The sequence below is a fragment of the Ammospiza caudacuta genome, chromosome 3 (assembly GCF_027887145.1).
Source record: "Ammospiza caudacuta isolate bAmmCau1 chromosome 3, bAmmCau1.pri, whole genome shotgun sequence".
Lineage (NCBI taxonomy): Eukaryota > Metazoa > Chordata > Aves > Passeriformes > Passerellidae > Ammospiza > Ammospiza caudacuta.
Window position 1 is genome coordinate 104,520,881 of NC_080595.1, and position 22,093 is coordinate 104,542,973.

The 22,093-nt window shown below is 37.8% G+C and overlaps 1 protein-coding gene across 6 annotated transcripts in view; it reads right to left on the reverse strand.

Moving 5' to 3' along the window:
- The window catches only part of MAP3K7 (mitogen-activated protein kinase kinase kinase 7), a 45,620-nt gene extending 24,095 nt beyond the window's left edge, over window positions 1–21,525 (reverse strand). For all 6 annotated transcript variants that reach the window (XM_058801089.1, XM_058801088.1, XM_058801087.1 and 3 more), the window contains exons 1-7: window positions 21,299–21,525; window positions 10,165–10,275; window positions 8,499–8,564; window positions 7,556–7,601; window positions 6,755–6,893; window positions 5,347–5,471; window positions 1,691–1,819 (exon numbers count right to left, since the gene is read on the reverse strand). In XM_058801089.1, coding sequence (XP_058657072.1) covers window positions 1,691–1,819; window positions 5,347–5,471; window positions 6,755–6,893; window positions 7,556–7,601; window positions 8,499–8,564; window positions 10,165–10,275; window positions 21,299–21,388 — 706 coding nt within the window. In that variant the 5' untranslated portion in view covers window positions 21,389–21,525. The remainder of the gene's footprint in view (window positions 1–1,690; window positions 1,820–5,346; window positions 5,472–6,754; window positions 6,894–7,555; window positions 7,602–8,498; window positions 8,565–10,164; window positions 10,276–21,298) is intronic.
- Between the last annotated feature and the right edge of the window lie 568 nt (window positions 21,526–22,093).

The following is a 22,093-nucleotide window of genomic DNA, read 5'->3' on the forward strand; positions in this document are numbered from 1 at the left end:
AAGTAAAAAAAAAACAAAAAAACCCCAAACAAACAGAAAAACCCAAAAGACTTAAAGTATTTTTGAAAGCTGATTTTGAAAGCTGCACCTAAGAACATCCTGAAAAATTATCAGGCCCTGGAATTACCAATTTTGTGTGACTTTTTCATGGTCTATACTCATTTTTAATAACATTTTACTTCAACTATTGTATAAATATTCAGCTGTTTTTTGCTTCAAGTTCCTCCTCTTATTACAATTTCTATGAGAACAATTAATGGACAACCAGTTGTGCTGGACAGATGCGATATAGTGATGGTTTGCAAAGAAAGTAGTAAGTATTCAAGAATATATTAAACAGAACGCGTAATACATGAAGTAAGAATGCCACAATAGTTTTAAGTGAGATGAAGTGCACTAACTAACTTTCCTTCTTAAGAAAAAGGAAATGGAAAAAGATAAAGAAGATAAAATTTTAAAGCAAAAGTAGGTAGAGACAGTGAATTTTAAGGTATACTCCCACACCTTACTGAGGCCTCCAAATGTAGTACTAGATTTACACTTAGTTTTACAGTAAATGCTTTTATGCAAGGCACACATCACTCATAATCTCAATACCCAGTGTCCTTGAAAAACTGGAGAATCTCATTCTTCACTCAAAATGGCATTTGCAAACATCTCTCTATATGCATTATTAAGACTATAATATTAATTGATTCTGTCTCTGTCTGCCCCATTTTGTTCTTTGAATAGGATATGCCTGTGCCCACCTTATGCTTCTATCGTTTACTACTGAAGCAATGACACTCAGGCAGAGTACCAGCCTTCATTGCTTGTTTGCTAATTTTTTCTTCCAAAAAGTTGGCGCTTGCCTTGATGTTGTCTCTCACAAATGGCAGAAACTCTCTGCAGATATTCAGTGAACTACTTCACTATCATTACTTTATTACTCAAGAAATTTGCCATAGTACCTAAAAACACAGCAGTAAAGAAATTACATCTCTAGCATGAAGATACTACAGCTTACTCTACTACACTGACCAATGTTACACTACTGCTTTAAAGAAAGCAGTCCATTTGAACACAACCACTGTGTCCTGTTCATAGTCTAAGCTCCTGAAAACCTCTTCTGCATAGCACCTAGCACAGTAGAGTGCTGTTCCATGAGTGCAGGTACCTAGGCATAGAGGTAAAACCATTCAAACAACAGAATAGAAAAAAAACCAAACCCCAAAACACAACAGATGAAAAACAAAAATAACATGTTTAATGTCTAATGTTCCTGGAGGAGGTTTCATAGTTTCTAAGATTTATAAACACAGGTTAAGTTACTTAAAGTTACACATTTCTTGTAAACACCCAATTAAAAAAAAAAAGGTAAAGAAAGGCAATGCAGCTAATAAAACCATCATTCAGTCAGGTAAGAGGTTTTTCTCAGATCACTTTTAAAATGGAATGTTGTAATAACGAGGACATTACTCTTTATCCTTCGTTCATACACCAGTTACACTGTAGCAAACACTGTAGCAGCCAAGTAAATCAAAAGCCACACTGACACAAAGTGGCAGTATCTATTTAGTCTTTGTAACAAAAATGCAAATCCAATGAAGCACAAAATGGAAACACTAGTAATTTAAAGCTGTACAGTTAAGAATGTTTAGCAAATTTATAGGTCATATACACAACTTCAAATAAAGTATTTTCAACTCACCATTGTGAACTGCCCACATTATCCGGAAAGCTGGACCACCAATCTCATCAAAAGGTTTCCTACGGGTGATTACCTCCCAGAGAATAATACCCCAGCTGAAAACGTCACATTTTTCACTGTAATTGCTACCTGGAAGAAAGCCATCAATATAATTTGACTCTTTTCTATGTAACATGTCAAAAAGAAATAGTTTGAGCGGATCATAGAATCAGGCTGGAAAAGAGCTCCAAGATCACTGAATCCAACCTCTCACTAAACACCATAATGTCCACTAAACCACAGCACTAAGCGTCATGCTTAGTCACTTCTTCCATGCTTCCAGGAATGCTGACTCCACCACTCCCCTGGCCAGCTTGCTCCAATAAATAAATAAATAGCTTTACATACTTACTTTCACTTCACATTTAGTTTGCTGAGAAAAACCAGTTTTCTAAAGCTGACTGATTCATGCTAACTTAAATCTGAAATCACTTGACAGTATGACTGTTAAGAATGGCCCTCTCTGGGAATCAATCCTTTCTATTTGGAGTCATCTTGAAATGACAAAATGCATCACTTTTCTTTATGCTATGAACGGCAATTTATCAGGTTTTAAAAATCTCTTGCATTCAGGGTTTAATTGATTATGTTTGCTTCCTCTAAATATTCTTCAATTCACTTCTTCCAACCTTAGTCACAATATGCCAGCCAATAACATCTGTTATATCCATTACTCTTAATTAATTACAGGTCTTCAGAAGAACAACTAAGTTACCACATGAACAAAACAGGAGAGTCCTCAATTCCTTGCCATCTTATTTCCTCCTTGTTTATTATTCTTATTCTTTTTGGAATGTCATTACTTAATTAAAATTCTTTGACCATAAATTCAATATTTCTAAGACTCCTAAGGTGCTGAAGATAGGTTGGAGATATAGAATAATAAATAAAAATGTTCAGAGGCTACAAAGAAACAATGTATGCTTTGCAACCATAACTCATGCAAATGCTAATAAGAAATGTGAATGGCTAATGACATAAGAATATATATCTTCAAACAAGGATTAAAATTGGCATATATTGGCCAAAAGATTTTTTTTGTTTATCCCTAATCAGAAAGTATTATTCAGACTAATCATTTCAGTAACAGTGGAATTAAAGAAGTCTAGTTCCATGTGAATACCCACCATATAGCAATAGTTGCAAGAGGCCCCATCCACTACCTGTGAGCCAAGTTCCTCTGCCCCCCTACCTCTGACAAACTGCAAGGCCAACAGCCTGTTCTCTGGTCAGTTCTTCCAGTCCAGCCAGTTTGCAAGGCAAACACAAGAAACAGGCCGCAGCATGAGCCACAAGCCCTCTTTAAGTGAAGGCACTAATTTGGACTTTACAAAACTCTCTAAGAATATGGATCTCAAAAACTCTTTACACCTGTATCAAAGTAGCTGAATGTGGCTAATGAGTTCAAAAGGTATGAAGAAGAAAAAGTCAGCTTTATCAGTCAGCTTATTTTCAAAAATGTTGGGGAAAAAAAGTCATGTAAACAATGGCAGATCACTAAGGAAAGCAAAACAGTCTCATCTATGCAGTCACAGAACTTCTGTAGCATACAGCCTATAAAACTAAAGTAGTACTATTCCCCTATTTGAGCAACAGAATTCTACTTTATGGCTGAGAAGTCTTGGACTAATTCTGAAAAGTGAGAGTCCAAAAGAAGTGAGAAAGTATTCTGTATTTTTTCCTTATTATCCCAAAGTAATGTAATTCTTTTAAAAAGTTTCTTCTAATGGGAGTTCTTATATCAGAATTGCTCTCTTTTATTTCATCCTGATCTATAGCATATTGTTTTTATTTAGATTATTTGAACTGTACAAGGCTTTAGGTGCCCTAAAGGCTTAGGTTTAAAATGGGGGAAAAATTCTTAATATTACAGTAACTAGTTCACTAAGCAACATGTTCTGCAACAGATGCTTTTCATGCCTTTATTGTTCTCACCTAGAAACCTTGTACTAGAACAGCATCAAATTAATATTAGCCTTTATTCCATTGTTGAATTCTGCTGGAGTAACACAAGCAAAGGAATTTTTAATAATTTTGCCATTTAAAGTGGTTATTTTTAGTAGTTTAATGACTGTTCTAAGTGTAATTTGATATGCTGCATTGTAGAGGATGCATCATACTAGATTCTTTCCTCTCCTTGATACTTGTGTTTTTATAATGATTTGTCTATTTATCAGTAAATGCTTTCAGTTAAAAGCACATAAAAACAACTGTAAACTGAAGGCTTCTTGTGCTGTCCAACAATATCTGCAATACAAGGTTTCTTTCTACCTTGCTGGATTCATACACTAGAGGAACTAGGATATGAACTGCAAATCCCTATTACAATACACTTATTTATACTCATTTTATATTAAGATTTTTTATGAAAAAAAAATATCTATCTTTAACAGTGATTGGTCAATTGCTTATTTCTAAAAGAAAAAAAAAATCTCCTATTTATACAATTTAATTTAATAGAAAACAAGCGTTAAGAAAAGAAGCAGTCCTGGCTAAAAAAAAAGAGGAAGTGCCTGAATATAAAATGACATAATGGAAAATTTTCAGGCATTTGAGTGAAACAAATAATTCTCCAGTTGGTACTCTAAGCAATATGTGGAAGAAAATGGTACCTTCAGGACAAAAGTTCCAAAGGTGATGTTTGAGAGGAATATTAAAACTTTATATGGACAGTCTCTGGAATAAGGACAGTAAAAAGAAAAGAGGTCACCTGGATCCAGAATCTGGGAAACCACTGCTGCACATCGGCACTTGACAAATATATTAAATCAAGGACACCTGCTTCCTAAAGCAGGAGGGTGACTCTTCCAGACCACTGCTAAATTGCATTGGTAATTAAGGTACAGACAGATTAAAAGGTGTTTAGTCTGCAATTTAGTATCTATGAGTTTATTTCTTTGATAATCATGCAGCAATTATAGGTATCTAATTATCAAGTATCATCAGTCTTCCCCAATTACACTCCAAGAAACAGCTTGTTTTTCTACATAACCACATTAACTGGTATTAACACATTCTTCAGTATGTAGGAAAGAGGAAGTACATCAAATCTCTAGATTACACAAAAAGCAGGTGAAGATGGGAGTTACAAGAAAGTGGGGGATGAAAAAAAGAAAGCAATTATGTTCAATTTAGACTAACAGGGAAATTCTAAAGTTAAAAACTAATCAGAGTAGGGAGTGAAAGTAATGACAGTGTATTTAAATGACAGAAGAGTTAGAAATGATTTAAGAATCTTAGAAACAGCAAAACTGTGGGGAAAGAGCCCTCTGGCTGTATTTTACTGACTTACAAAATAAGGAACTGCTGCTGTCTAAATGTATTCCTTATGTAAATCTCAGCAATGACGAATAAAGGTTCTACATCTTCATGTAAATAAATATCTAGTAATAACATGAGAGAATTTGTTCAGTGCTGCTCTTCAAACCTCTGCACAATTATTTGACAATTTACACTTGTAGAGATTTTTTAAAAAATGTTAGACTTCTGCCAAAACTCTTTCAGTTTTTAGTAAACTTTATTTTAAGGACTACATGACGCTCTTATTCTTACACCACATTAATTCACAGTTGCATCCCTATAAAGAAAATGTAATATTAACACTGAATTTTTATTACCTTCAAAAACTTCAGGTGCCATCCAAGCAGCACTTCCTTTGTTGTTGGTCATGTGTGTTTGAATATCACAGGCTGTACCAAAGTCACAGATTTTTAGAACTGTCCCCCCAGCTACCAAGAGCAAACTGTCAAAAAAGAAAAAGAATATTTTATAATCTGGGAAATAAAGAACGTCGTTTGTGTCTAATGTGAACATATTGCATACTTTAAAATAACCCAATATGATGATGTAATTTATTAACATTTCTATATGCTAGATCTTAAATAAATATCTTTAGTCATAGTAAACCATTAAGCATATACTGACAAAAGCAGACTTTCAGATGCCAGGGGCTGAAAACCAACAAATGCTGTAACAATTTTACCAAAAGAAGAACAATCAAGACTCCCACCAATGTCAATCAATGTAGCTATTTATTTAAATGGAAGCACTTGAAGTTACATGTGAACTCTCTAAATCAAAACTGGGGAATACAAGAAAGGACTAAAGATTTAAATTGTGGCTTCATATTATAATTTTATCTGGTAATAACTGCAAATTACCACCAAAAAGAGATGATTCTGCTGATCCTCAAATATCTGTTTCTATCTAATCTGTGGAGCCAGATCTGAAGCTGTAAAATGAGCTGGATAACAAACTGACTGGGCAGGAAACTATTAAATTTTGTTTTGGTGGAAAGTGATGGGAGCTTCTGGCAGGGGTAGTGGAAAAAGCAGAAGGAGGGGATAAAGGAGGATGGCCATGTGGCAAAAAAGATCACACCACAACCACAACCATTCCAAAACGGGAAGATTTTAAATGCCTCTGCTTAGAAGCCCTATTCCTAATAAAATCCTCTTCCATGATGGATATCGGTAGGGGGAGAGAATATAAGAAAATAAAGATAGTGTAGAAAGTAATCTTGCCCCTAAGGAGTTGCAGCTGGGCCCGTTATCAAAGATTAGGAACAGGCCTGACTTTACCAGGCCACAGCTGTAACCAGTGAGAAGAAGATGCTATAAATGAGTGGGTTGGGTTGTTGAGAAGGGAGTTGGAGTCAGGTGGTTACTTTGTGAAGAAGAAAGAGTCAGTGCTCTGAGGAAGTGCCCATGAGAAACACCAAGAAGGTATGAAACTTTTGTGATAAGAAGACAACAGTATGGAACCCCTGCAAAAAGATGACAACACATACCCTGCAAGAGCAGGGTATTTTTCCAGTTAAACAGAAAGTAACTGAATACAGTTAGTTTTCTATATCATAAATCATCATTCTGCAACTGAAGTTTCATATGCACAGCTTTCATTTGGAATACAGTTAATCTAAGTGCTAGTACCAATTAAAGGTATTTCTTTTAAATGCAATAAAGCTATTCTAAGTGATCTTAAATCCAACTGTAAGAAAAAATGAAAAACGAGCTCTAAACCTACTTTGGTGGTTTCAGGTCTCTGTGAATTAGAGCCTTTGGTTTCATACTGTGGAGATATGCCACTCCTTGGGAACATTGTAAACACCAACTCATGGCATGTGCAGCAGTATAATGAGGCAGAGGTTCAGCACCATGCAACACTGCAAAACAAAGGCACCAACTAAAAAGAACTTTATTGCATATTACAACAGATACAATGGAGTTAACAAAACACCAGTCAGAAAGCTCTATGGAATCTAAGTAATCATCAACACCTCATTACTGAACTAAAAATACCTTTTTGCAGACTGTTAAAATAACAGAAATGTCAAAATATTTCCCATCTTTTTAGTACATTTTCCATAATAGTTTATGTTAAAATTCAATATGAAAAGTGTTGCTTATTCTCAGCTATCCCTGGTAGAGTCCATGTTAAAAAAATGCCCAGGGAATTTACAAATTAGGGAAGAATTTTTTCAGATGTTCCACTGGAAAACCTTACATTACTTGTATAAAATATAAGAAACTGCTATCAAGAACAAGCCAGTGAACTGAAAAGATGTTTTAAAATGCACACTCCTTTCTCCTTACATTATTTTAAGAATTTCAAAGAACCATACAATAGTTGGAAGAGATCTCTGGAAGTCCACCAAGCAGGTAAAGCAGGCCACCTCCAGCCAGTTGCCCTGGACTGCGTTCAGGTGGCTTCTGAATAGCTCCAAGAATGGTCTCTACTGAATTTCATATTTATGAAACAACTTGTAGTTTACATGTTTGTCCTAATAGTAGCACTTTAACTCCAGGAAGCTGAAATGATACTCACCATTGTATAGAGAACCTCCTTCAGCATACTCCATAACAAGACACACCTTTGGGGGAAGGGGACAAAAAAATAGGCATATTTTCAACGCAGAGGCAGAAAATAGCTTTTGTAAACTGAAAGAGAGGTTCTTTGAGAGCAATTGCAAAGCCCCCATCCCAAAGCTAATGGAAAATACATCAGTCAGTTTGAAATGTATGTATTTACATGTAAGAAAAATCAGAACACTTAGTTCTCAGTGGAAGTTAGAAAATAAAAGAACGACGTCCCTCCTCCTCAGACTTAAAAAGCAAATACTGTTTTCCAACTGCAATTCATTGTCCTTTATACCTTTAGTGGCTCACAAAAAAAAATTGTGAAATACTATGCCAGAAGAATTTCACTAGTACAAAGAAAGAAAAGGGATGCAGCATTATTTTAAGCAATTAAATAGTCCATACAAGAATTAGCTAAGGATACATCTGTCCTGTCACAATACCCTCTTTTCTGCTTAGAGAATATGTGAGACTGTTTGCAGCTGGGGCAGAAAGCAAGTAAATCCTGAAAATTACATGTATGAAAATAGGAGCTGATTTACAAGACACAGTCTTGTCTTGATACTGCATTTCTTTTTGTATTGATTTGCAGTTAATAGGATTGTAGATATGAATGTAATTACATTATGTAATACACTAGATACCATTTTTTCAAACTGAACTATAACTGGTGATGAGAAACAGACTTGGGGTGTTCTTGAAAGAATTTATTTTTTTATAGCATTAGAAAGGAAAAACAAATATCTGAAAATACCAACCAACCTACATATCTGTGTATTTCCTTATTATGGCTAAAACATGAAAAATATATAGAAGATGCATTTTTAATACAAAATACATGTTCTGTGCATTGATGCTTGCATATGTTAAGCTAGTTACCTTTTGTCATACTGACATAAGCTATAACTTACTGGGTTTAGGCAGGCTCCATATAACTTGACAATATTGGGATGGTTTACCCGTGACAGTTGTCGAAGCTGCAATACAAATCAGAGTTTCAAACCACAGGAAAAAAAGGCTAATGCTTTATTTTCCTAGCTATAAATAATACAACAGCAAGTACAGTCTTCTATGTTTGCATTAACTCCAGATGGTGATTTCACAAATTACAAGATTTATGTCACTCTTTGCATTTAATTTATGTAGTCAGGTTTGTGTCAAAGTGGACATGTATTTTAAAAGAAAGTTTTATGAAATTATGTTTAACAAAAGTATTTTTGTCTAAAGTACAGGCTAAAGTCACTCAGGACACAAGCACTGTGCAACTATGATGTCTATAGATTTGGTGCTCTTCCTGAAGCCTTCAATTCTGAGACTACATAAAAATTGTCTGATTAAATTAAAAAAATCAGAATCATATTGTCTGTTTTGACAATATAGAGGACAAAAGTTCTAAAGTCCCCAAGCCCACAACCCCATAAAATAATTTAATATTAAAATGACACAGTTCCACGAACCTATTACTGTTTGTACTGACAACTGCATTATTTTGCATTTGGATCTTTTTACTAGTACACAGTAGAAGCAAGCAAAAAGGAATTTTTTCCCTGTACACAGACTGCTGAAGTACTTTACACTGTCTTTGGAGTAAATGCTATTTTTTCTAGACACTTTCAGAAGATCCAAAAAATCAGAATGAAATATTTCAACCGATGCTTGCACTGAGCAGGGTTTCCCAAATAGCAGTAATTACTGAAGCATTTCTGGGATTATCTACTCAGATCTCTTTTGAACACAAAAATCCCAGAAGACTGATTGGATTTACTCAGTGTTAAACCAGACTAAAATTAATAACCTTAAAAACTTTCCATCATGATGAACAACATATAAATATTTACAGAAAGGCCTACCACAAACATGTTTTTTTCAGCCCTTTTAGTGTCACATTTTGTAAAAGTTAGTTCGAAATTTAAGAGTTTTATTTTTAACATATCTTGTGTATCCTGAACATTCTAAGCTATAACTGAATAAATACTAAGCAGCATGTCACAATATATGTAATTTTAACTAAGCTTTTGATTCTAGAAAATATTATGTATCTTGGGAAGTTTATCAGTGTATCTGAACTACTTAAGATGTTTTTAATAAGCAGACATTGAATGAAAACAGTAATTGCCTTTAAGGTAGCAATGTACTTGCACAGAAGAAAAAAAATTTATCAAATTATTAGAACCGTTGAAAAACCTCAGAAACAGTTTCAAATATCAACCTGATTGAACTGGAGAACCTACGCTGTGGCCTCTGGAAGTGTTAATCAGCTTCAAGGCTTTGGTGGGTATTCCAGCTGCACCCTGACTTCACACTGGGACAGAATCTAAAAACTGTTATTTCCCTACTTGTGTGCCCTGTCTCTCCCACACTCTTGCTTTTCAGCTTTTATGAGAAGCAAACTAAAGGAGCTGCAATGTGCTTTGGCAGGTCTCCTGCTCTGCAAGACAAGGGTCCAGGCCTGAACTGGGTACTGCAGGCAGCATTTCTCTTGTGATAAAGACACAGCTTTTAGTACACTGAGTGCACCCGTGAATTTCATGAGACAAGCTTTACCAAACCTTATATTTTCCATCATACATACTGTACCTCTACAATGAAGGCTTTTCTTTCAGATTCACTTTCTATCTGTTTAATGGCTACATCTTTAGCTCGCCATTTTGCCTTGCAGACTACACCAAAGGCTCCTCTTCCAACAACCTAGAACAAAATATAAAACATTGGAGTTAAAATTTGAAACAGTTTCATTCGCTGTGCAGAACTTCACAAACTTAATTTAACTTAATTCAACAAAAAAAAAAAACTTAATTTAGAAAACTGAAGATACACAGGCTCGAGTTTTGCAGTAGGAATTGAATACTATGCCATTAAAGCATAACTAGACTTAGCTAAGCTTGCCCAAGAGATCATTTAGGCAAGAATTGGAAAACACACATACAAAAAAATTTTATTACTAATGTGCAGTGACAGTGTCTCAGAAAAGTAGAATCTCAATTATTTAGAACCAGATTTGCTCAGAAGAAAATTAGAGGAATGAGACCTTATTTTTTTTCTCTTCAGGTTTCACCCCTGAAATGACACCTATCTGCTGTATTTGTTCATTCTTGCTAAAAAAAACCCAGGAATTAAGACTTCTGAAATTTAAATGTATACACAACTGCACAGGACCATGATGAAATTGGGACACGATGTTCCATGTGCTAAGTTATCAGTTCATTTTCTCATAGATGACTCAAGAGTGTGATAGCAGTAAATTATCCAGCAAGTCCTCCAAAAAAAGTGTCTATGAACTAAGTTATCCCTATTTCTGTTGAAGTCTGCTTTCTAGCTTATTTGGAAATAACATTGCCTAAAATTATGGAAAAAAACAACCCCAGACAAGAGTCATAACTCTTCACTATAAAGTTGCAAAAGCAGTAGTAGCTGCTACTGCATACTATAGTGTTCAAGTAATCCTTAACCTTTGCTGTGAAGAAGCTCCAACACCACCATTATTTAGAGCAGCTCTTTGAAACCAAGCATAGAAATAAAAAAAGCAGGATAGAAAGAAGGTCACTTTCAGTTACTGGTGAATTACACATGTTTAATTGAAAATCCACTTCTTTTAATTATTCCTCAAAGGAAAAATGGCAACATACAGGAATAATGACAAAACATGTATGTGAGATGTAAAATTGAAATGAAGGTGTTGCCAAAGCAGTGACTGCAGCCACTACAAGAAAGCACAGACAAGTACGTTGTTACTCATATGCTCAAAAGAAAATGATGAAGAGGAGGAAACCCAAGGCACACACAGGCACAGAAGGAAAAGGAGCTCCTCCAAATCCAAAAAATGCAGGGCAGGCAAGATGAGAAGTAGGAGAGAGGAGGAGAAACAAGGGGCTGACTACCATTTATGTAATCCTTGGGTTAGGTTCTTACTATGTGCTTCCCAAATAAACAAACAGTGAAACTGATTTGCCCTGGGAATGGGATGGTAAGGGCTGTAGATGCATAACTCAAGACCTGCTAAACTGTCATGATGGATATGAGAAAGTCTGCAATCAAAGCCCCAATGTGAAGAGATGAAATATATAAATTAAAAAACCCCATCAAGATCTTACATTAAGAAAGACAGAAAGAGGGAAATTATGCTTAATATTTCTTAAAAGTTCCATGTGGATATAAGGTACAGCTGCCCCCAACAGCCACGGCGATAAAAGGCACTTTCTTCTTCTGGTTTCCTTATTACTGTAAGAAATATTTTTCTCTTTTACATTACAGCATGCACTTTGCCTTCCAGGAGTTCCTGCCATCTCACGTTTACTTTCCACAGCAGTGGTTCACAGAGTCTGTGATAAGACATGGCCAGGAGATGCACAGAACATGCCCAATTCTGCTCTGTTTAAGAACAGAACCTGTTGATTGTAACCTCATCCCCCAGCCAAAGTGCCTTGCACTTTGTGTTGCCTTCTTACATCTTGTCCTGATGTAACACACGCTATTTTCTTGCATTCCACACGTGAGGTTGGAAACACCAAGCCATGAATGATAGATGAGCAGCCTACAAAAATAGTACATATAAACAAATTGGAAACAATGAGTCATTGGAAGACATAAAACTCCTGAACAGTCTTCCTTGTTATTTCCTTTTCTGTCAGACCATGTTTTGAATAAAATTGCTCACTTTCTAGGGGCTGGCAGGCCCCCCACCATCACAAAAATTCTCCATTACAAAGCCCCTACCCATCTTGTACAGCACATGATCAGACCTACAGAATAAGGAAAATCTCATCAGTCAGTGTGTGTGCTGTAAGACCGCATTTCACAGAAATGGTGATTAGTGAGCACATAAGTGCAAGCACCAGGGAAATACTAAGAAGAGTTAATGACAGAAGGATGCCACAGAGCAGCTTGTGAAGGATGAAGTGTATTGGCAGAAGCAATACAGTTAGTTCCACATCTGCTGCTCCCCTACACTGAAGAAATCCAAACTGGGTTACCCAACTGAGTGGGAAGAACACTCCCTTTCACTTAGGGAAAAGGAGATGGGCATAAAACGAATTATCCTAGGTGGATACAATTGGCCTAATGGTTCAAGTCTCTGTGAGACACCTCTTAGAAGGTTCCTTTTCTTAATATACCTGTTCTCACATGCTTTCAGAGTTTTCAACTTTAACTCTGTTACATTTAATCCAATGACAGAAACAAAAATAGTGATTTGAAAGCAGTGCATATATGTCAGTTAAAAGACTGGTCTAAAACTTAAATGAAGTAATTTGACTTTTTTTTTTCCACTTAGCCTGAATTACCTACAACAGTTTGTGATGGGTCAGGCTTACTTTTTTTCTGGCTAGTTGTATCTTTGCCTGCTGAAAAGCCTTGTATATGTCCAGATAAACAAATACACTATATACATTATGTATATTATTTTAATATTATCAATATGCAATATATACTACATATATTTTTATACATTTTATTTATATTTATTTTTGAGATGTATAACAAAAAAAAGAAACTCCATGTATCTCTTCCATTTGATTCCACATGGTAAATTCAGCTCATAAATCAATATAAACGCATACTACTTCCCTGCAGAAAAATTCATGACTATTTGCATGTTTCATCCTGAGAACTGGTACATGTACTTCCAATTAATATACTAAAGAAATCATTATTTTTTAATGCTGTTGTATTTTTAAATAATATTTCTAATAACTGAAGAAACTCACAGAAACTAGTATACTGCCCCATGTGGTTTTTACATTGAGCCATGAATGTCACAACATTTGGGTTTTAGCTGAAAAGTGGAATAAATTCCAAGAATTAGATGTTCTTTAAGAAGTCCCACTGATGACTGGAAAAAAATAATTAAAAAAAAAAATCAGTGTTGTGCACCAAGAGGAAGAGTCTACCAGGCAATCTAAACCTCAATTATGTAATGGAAAGCTGTGAGACCACCAAGTATGTAAATTTTATTACTGGTGAAAATAGTTTGATAAATGATTATGCAGTCAAGGTTTCATAACAATTTATCAGTGACTTGTTGCCTGCTTAGGCAGAAGGTTAAACTTGAGAAGAGGACATGGATGCAGTGAATATTTACCTAGGATACAGGGAAAACAGAAGAGCTGATCCTCCATTAAAGCAGCTCAGGCTCTTGGATGGCAAATGAAAGGAGCAACCATCAGCAACAATGACAGATCCAATACAAATTGGTTTCCCATATGTGAAAACTCAGTGTGCTTTTCCTACTTAATCTGGGAAAAGTATATTACTCATAGCAAAAACCCCTTTATAATCGACAGAATGCAGCTTGTGGTGGAATCCTTTTACATATAATTTTCTTCCCTTAAATTTATTCTTTAAAGGAGTAAGTCTTAGATATTGTCAGAACAGTTTAAACACTATATAGTTTCCTTCAGCACCTCGTGCTGGAACTAGGTAACTTAATATCACAGGAGGGAGGCAGTGCCTGAACTTTAGTTTCTTCATGCTCATTCCTTCTTGTCGCCTGCTGCTGGTGCCACACCATATGCTTGGGCAACCGCGCATATTCGGAATTATATGAAGCACAGTTAATGGAATTATTGACACAACAAATCAATAAACAGCAGTTGATCTGTAGCACTGTGTTTATTTGGAAAATGATCTAAAAATAAACACATTCTTTTAGTAAAAGATTCTGTTTCTTTAAATATCTTTTAGGAGAAAAAAGGAAGATATAGGGTAGATGAGACATTTAGAAATAGAGTAAGAACAAGTCTGCTTCTACCTTTATCACAGAAGAGAATTAAGTTTGTCAAAAACCACTTGGTACATGACACAAAACCATTTTAAACTGGAAGTAATACTTAAAGAGGTTCAAAGATTGAGAAGTGTATTAAAATTTATTCTTCTACCTGTAAAATACATACCAGTAAAAAGTTATTTTACTGTGCGACAAAGTGACATGGTGAAGGACAGTGCCACTTGCATGTTTTCCAGATAATGTATTTAGAGTCTTATTTAAAGAATATGAACCATACAAGAACCCTGGAACAAGCATTACCTCTGTCTCTGTGTACAAATAGTATCAAATGCTGTACATAAACAAAGATACATGATACTGACTTGTAAGTATGTAGACTATACTGACTGGTAAGTTATGTAGACTAGAAATCATGCAGGAAATAGAGACTACAGATATGTTAAGAGCTTAAGGATGTATTTTGTCCTAAGGGATGCGACCAAAAATTTCCCCTCCCCCAGTAAAACAAGAAAAATGCATCTCTATTTATTCAGATGCACTATAATTCCCTAACAAATGTTAAAACTTTGGAAAAATTAACTTCAACTTTGCATTAACTCCACAAGCTTTCTATTAACTCAAAAACATAAAAATGCAAAGTTTTTCTCTTTATCCATAAAGTTTCCATGTAAGGTAGTTCTGCATGCTGGATACTTAGTGCTTTTATTTCTAAAAAAAACCCTTGTTGGATATATAAGACAGCAATAAAATATAATAGCTCCCTGGTTAGCAGACGTAGTATTCTTTAGAGAACTGACTTCATAATTTGCTGTATCTACTGTATGACTGCTCATTTACGATTCTGGAAAGCAGAACAAGCAGTTACAAAAATCCAAAACCAGAAACCCAACAAAACCTGTGCTTCCAAAATGACAACAGGCTTTAAGTTAATATTGCTTTGTTTACTGGTATATTTGCTAATTAAATGGGATGAATGCAAACTGAATGTTTGGATCTCTCAAGCTCCAGATACTACATGAGAGAGAGTGGAAAAAAATGTTCTATTATGTGTTCTAAAAAACAGAAAAAAGATTCACATTTTAAAATTCAGTTGCTTCTACTCTCTCTGTCTACCAGAGCTCCAGCAGTACCAATAAAATATACTAATATTTTCAGTTTTTCACATAGGTGAAATGCATGGCAGATGTAGCTTAAATTTTTAAAAAGTGCCAAAAGAAGCCATGAACAACAGTTTAGAGCTTCTAAAATTATATTCCTACACTTTCCATCATTCATTCAACCAGCGTCAAATTCCAGCTTCGGTTCCTCTTGTGTGCTATGCTTTATTAAGTAGGTTGAAGCAAATCGGCCCCGTGCCACAAATGACTGTGGCCAATACCCTGGCAGCACTTTTAGGAAGGAGCTCAGATCTATCTGCCAATTCTTACAGCTATGTTCTTTGACTGGTTAAGTTTATTTGTACTAGTGTCAGCACAACTCTAAATGTTGCTTTTCCTTTCTGGGATTCATACAGCAATGAAGAACCTCCAAATCCTCTCCACTCCCCCACCCCCAAAACCCCTGGAAGCAATCCTACTAATTTGAAGTAAACTAAGTAATTTAGTTTAGATTTAGTTTCCAAGTATGAACTTAGAAGTTATGCAAAACACCGTAGAAAAAATATTTCTTCCTGAGAGAAGGTGGTTATTAAAAATCAACTTAGATTCTTAATATAGGAAAGTTCTGCTTGAGAAACTCATACAGTTGGTCCCTATCTAGGGTTTCATCTGTTAGAGCTGTATAACACTGTACAGTTTTCATTAAGTGGCTGGTCTATCTGAATTTAGTTCTGTTTTAAGAACTAATTCTCTTTTCAGCTTCTTTAGAACACGTTTATGAAGAATCAAAGTATCATCATACATGTTCCTGAAACTATGGAAGCACAGAATGGTCTGGATTGGAAGGGACCTCAAACATCTTCTAGTTCCAATCCCTCATCGTGGGCAGGGACACCTTCCACTAGACCAGGTTACTCAGAACTCTATCCAGCCTGCTCTTGAAAATTATGTTTCCAGAAATTCTTCCTTGGCTCTGAACATGCAACCAACCCCTCCCTGCATTTTGATAGCTCAAGCCATTCCAAGAAATGCATGCATCTCAAAGATAACAGTTTATCAGGTTATACTTTCATTCTGGTTTATCACATATTGAAAAGCTTTTATGCACTGATATGATTTTATACATCTGTCTCGAGAACTGAACTCATTTTAATTAGTGGCAATTAAAAAACATTAACAAAACAACTTTCTGATGCTCTAGTATGAATCAATTTGTTCTGTTAGAGCAGCCAAGAGAGTGAATTATTGTTTTAGAAACAAGATGTTGGATAATGAGGCACTCAGGGTACAGGACTCTAACATGAGCTCTCTGGGCTGGTGCTGTCTAAAACTACTGGTCTTTGGAAAAAGCCAAACCTGAAAACAAACAAGTATTCTGCAACTAGTAAAATACTGGTAACAATCCACTGGGTGAAATGTGAAATTTGCTCTGTTGTATCAGTTTTTTTTCTTTTTTTCATATTATCTCATAAATATGGATCTTGCTTTCATCACTGAAACAGGAAGATCTATGAGGTTTCTTTCCCATGTGTTCTTTATGAAGTGAAGTATGAGTCTCTTTTACAGGATACAAACTGATTCACTGAATGTATCTGCATTTGTAGAAATGAGTGTAAAGTGTCACATTAAGAGTTTAACTAGCTTATTAGCTATCTTCTAACTCACTAGTAAATTTCATCCACATGGAATAGGTGTTGCATCACTTTTGCTATAAATTCACACCCCAGCTGACATTCCAGCTATTTTCTTGTATAAATGAATGAAGAGAATCTTCTATTGGTGTAATTAAACTACATTTAAGTAGTTATTTGAATTAATCCAGAAATCATTTAGACTAAAATCAGAGAAAATACTGGCATATGTTTTCACCATGTACTTATTTTTCGCCTTTGTTTTTGAATACCCAGCTTTGCACCTTGATGTATAACTGAAAAAGGCTGAGAAATCTGACTGAGTTCAAATGGATTTCTAACTACCGCCCTTGGTTTTTGAGAACCAATCCTTTTGTACTCATCTCAGTTATCCAATAATGCTGTTCAGATCTCAAATCACATCTGGTTCTTCTCCAAATTTCTTCCAAGTTTTCAGACTGGTATTCTACAAGTGGGGTGATCTCCCAGGACACAGAAACAACGGAGGCAGTAACAGCTCCATGTTCAACAGCAACTCACACAAATCTGCTTTACCTTGTAATGGACATAATCACACACTGCATCTCACTAACTTTTTAAAAGTTAACTATATAAAGGGAAGCAAAACCCAGTTGCCTTGCTGTATTGTTCATTCTCTTGTTTTGCTCCAGAATTGGAAGGAACGCACGTAGTTCCCAGCACACTACTCAGTTAAGGAAATTAATGAACTATTTAGAAAATATCTAAGATAGGTGGATATACTATAAATTCCATCTCCTTAGTTGCTGGGACCTTAAGTAAATTTTCTAAAATATATATTTATAAAGCTTATCTCTTCATCTCAAAGAAAACATGACCCTAACTCTCTTAGAATTAACTACTGCCAAATAGATTGTTGAAAAGAAACTTCAGTAAACTGCAATATACCAGTAGAGCATTAAACAACAGTTTTCAAATAATTTACATTTCAGACCATCCAAAAGTAACTTGCACCTATGCAAATATGGCATTAGTTTTTTAACTTGTCTGCATCAGGCAGTGACTGGGCAGGGTTGCAGTATACATGACCAGACATGTACCTTTGGCTGTGCAATCCAAGCACACACACATCATGTGATGGAGAGGTCTCTGTTTTGGTCATGTATGGGACTCTTACCCAGTAACCTGGTGGAGGAAAGCCTGTGGAATTTTCAGGAAAGAGTGGCAAGGAGTAGGCTGCCAGAACAATTAAAAACCAAAGACTGTTTTAGCTTAGATGTGGAAACTCCCCTGGGAAGAGGAGTTTTCAACAACCAGAGTGTTGTTCTAGATTCAAATATGAGATTTTAAAACAAGGCTATTAAGCTTTTTATTGTTGACTTGATTTCAGCTACATTAGATTTTATTTTTTCAGTTTCTAATGATTTTTCTATACAATACTAAAAACTAAATTGCCATTTTCACAATCAAAAACTTGCATAGTGAAATAGAGAGCACTTCTGTTGAACAAAAGTTTTGTGTTGTTTTTCCCATTTTAGTTTTGAAGATGCTCCTGCTGTGTCACATCAATTTTGATTTGACTCCAACTCTTTCATAATAATTGTCTCTATGGTTTACTTCATTTTAAGCACTTGAAATAATAAAAAGGCATTCTGAAACTGAAGATGTGTTTGACTGGTGGGAAGTAACACTACAGTTAGTCATGTGCATGGTAGCTAAACCAAATATGGTATATTCTTGTTTTTATCTCAGTAGAGTTCGGACAAACCCAATGAAAGTGCACTTAAAGATCTCACATTTATTAGCAAGTTCTCTGGGCCTGCAAGTATTCCAGAACTTCAATATCTATTAATAAACCAGTGGCAGAGTGGGACTGCTATCTGCTGACAAGAGAGCCTTGATAATACAACAGCAAAGCTATGATTATAAAAGCAGTTGAGTTTCCAGTGTAGATCTCTTAACACGCCATTTTGAAACATTTGACGTTTGCCAAGCATAAATATGACCATTTTGAGATATTACAGCCACTTAAAATCCTTGAAAACCTCTGAGCCTAAAGTGAGAGCACAGAAAATCCTCAGTAAGGATGTGTGTTTTGTTATGACTACAAAGTTGACTATTTGTGCTGAAACTGCATCGTGAGTAAGAGGTCAACACCCACAGCTCAGAAAAGCAAGGCCTAAGTAGGATCTCCAATCCATCTGTTTTCTTGTAAAGTGGGTCTTATTTCTTCCTCTGTGCAATGACATTTAGACTTTGTTCAACACTAGGGTTTTCCCTTTGCCTCTAAGAACTTCTGGGAAGACAGCTACACTCAAAATGCTATGCCAGCTGTGACCAGATTTTTTCATGGAGACAACACTATCAAAGTTGTCTTGCTTACATCACATGAGTTTTGTATCTCTACGAAGATACTGTGTTTAGAATAACAACAACTGCATTAAACAAATTTCTACTTAAGCTTTGTCTCGAGATACATTTTTGTACTGACAGTTCTGTTTCTGTGAGCCCCAGGCACACGTGTGGGACACAATCAAGCTCTGAGCACCAAACCTTAGAATGGCAGACTCTAGTTACACCAATTACACACTATGCAGCTCCACATCTTCCATATGTAAAACAGCAATACAATCCTTGCTAACACCTCCCCAAGGGTGTTGTGAGGATTAAAGATTTGTACAGCACTTTATTAATTCAAAGGGCTATGTCTAACACAGCAGATGTGGTACTCACTTCAATGAGGCATCACTGGGCACCTTTTTACAATGGACAACCCACTTGAATTTTCTTCATTGGGTGAGAAATTATATTTCTCCCAAAACATGTGATTTGATGCCCAGCTATTAGTAAGTGTTGCAAAAACAACAAAAAATACCTTCACTTCAGAAGAGTTAAATGCATAAAGGATGGCAGAACAACTTGACTTACAGAAACAAAAATCTTTATGGTTGCCAAAGTCACAAAAAGAGATAGAGGCAATCTTTTGAAATATATTGTCTTCTGAAATTTTCCAGTGCCCAGTGCTTGCTATGGTGAAAGCCAAAGTCACCAGAATACTACCTGAATACAGCAGAAGGTGCCCTGGTGCTCCATGGCAGATTTTAAGGTCCCTGAATTAACCCCAGGTGACCCAAGCCCAGTAGGATAATTATGAACAAACCAGTATCTAGCAAAGTACTGTAAAAATCTGCGATGCAGGTTTTTATAGGTTTTACCTATGAAAGCTACTCCATAAAACTTCACTTCCACACAAACTTTTTAAGGAAAACAGGATAATTATTACTCTAAAAGAAAGATGTTAATCTACAAATAAAAGCACAGGGACTGTTTCAGCAGTCTTGGATGCCTCTTAGGCCCAGACTCTACAAGCTGGCCTCATCAAATTTGTTATGGATCTATATGAAGAAACTTAATTTCTGTAGAGAATTTAGCAGACGACAAAGGAAAAAACAGCAGCAATATTTTTGAGTAATTCTGAGAGTCAAACAACACTGTAGTATACAGAGACTACGAAGCCCCTTATTAAAGCACACAAGCTACCCTAGATGGCACCCACCTCACTTTTACAGGAACCCCTGACAGATGAAAGATACACCTGAAATAATTTCACTATGTGAATTTCACAGAAGAAAAGCTTCCTTCCAATTTTATTATACAATAACTGAATGTCACTTTCTACATAACAGGCACAGGTCACAAATGAAATGTTAAACATCGATGAGTGCAACACCAATAGCCTGTGTTAAGAAAAAAACCCCTGTTTATCCTTACAGCTCACAGAGCTGTAAATTTAGCAAATCATTAAGAGTGGTATGATCATCACATATACAATGGCTCAATTTGGAGGCAGAAGGTGAAAGCAGGGGCATAGAGATCTCAAAGAAAGATTAGAATTAACAGTTCTCTCTTGACAACTATGCTTGCCACCCGTACTAAAGTGAGTGGCAAAATGGGCGGCGAAACTTCTGAAGTCCTGAACAAATCTACCCCGTTTAAATAAAACTCCACAGTAAGGCATCCAGCAGCAGGGCCGGCAGGAGTAAGCTGGCACCTTCGCTCCCAGCCAGACCGCCTTTGTTCGCTGGTGCCAGCCGCCGTAGCATCCACGGGAGCACAGAAGCCCCGCTCAGGTACACCGGGGGCCGCGGCATCCCGGCGCACCCGCGGAGCCCCCGCGGGCCCGTCCGCAGCGCGGGGCCAGGCAGGAGAACCGCGGGCTCTGCGCGGCGGGGCCAGGCTGGCCGCGCCCGGGGAGCCAGGGGGACGGCGAGACCCTCACTCACCTCTTCCACCTCGATCTCTTTGTAGTCGATTTCTTCGAAGTTGAGGACCGGGGGGTTTTCAATCATTTCAGCGGAGGCGGCAGCGGACATGCCTCCTCTTTCACCGCAGGGAGGAGAGGGGGCCGGGGCTACGCGAGGGTCCGGCACCGGGCAGCCGAGGGCCGGAGCCGGGGCTGCGCGGGGCTCGGCGGCGGTTCCGGGCGCAGGTCGGGGCGGGCCTGGCCGAGGCGCCGCCGGGGCCGCATCCGCGGCGGCCTCGGGCCTCACTGGCGGCGGGCACAGGCCCCGGCGCCGCCGCTGCGCATCCCGCGCCCTCCCGCACCTCCGCGGGGCGCCGCGCCGACTGCCCTAGGCCGCGGCCTCTGCGCAGCTCGGGACCGCCTCGGCCGCGCGTCCCCGGGCGAGAGAAGGCGGCGCCCCCGGGGCCGCAGCCGGGCTCCGCCGCCAGCCCCAGCGGCGGCAGCGGGAGAGGGGGCCGCGGCGGGGGTGGGGGAACCGCTCAGAGCCGCGCCGCGGCCGCCGCCGCTGACATCAGGGCCGCTTCCTGCTGCCCCGGCCGAGGAGGGAGGGACGGAGCGAAAGAGTAAGGAAGGGAGGGAGGGAGAGCCAGGCGGGGGCGGGCGGGGAAGCGCCGGCAGCAGCGGCCTCTCGAGCGACCGCGGCGGGGCCACGGCCTGGCGGCGGCACCGCCCCCGCCCCGCCCCGCCGCCCGCTGCCGCCAGGGGGAGCAGCCGCGGCCCCTACCCGGCCCCGCTTCCTGTTCCTGCCGCCAGCCGGAGCCGCGGGCAGAGCCCC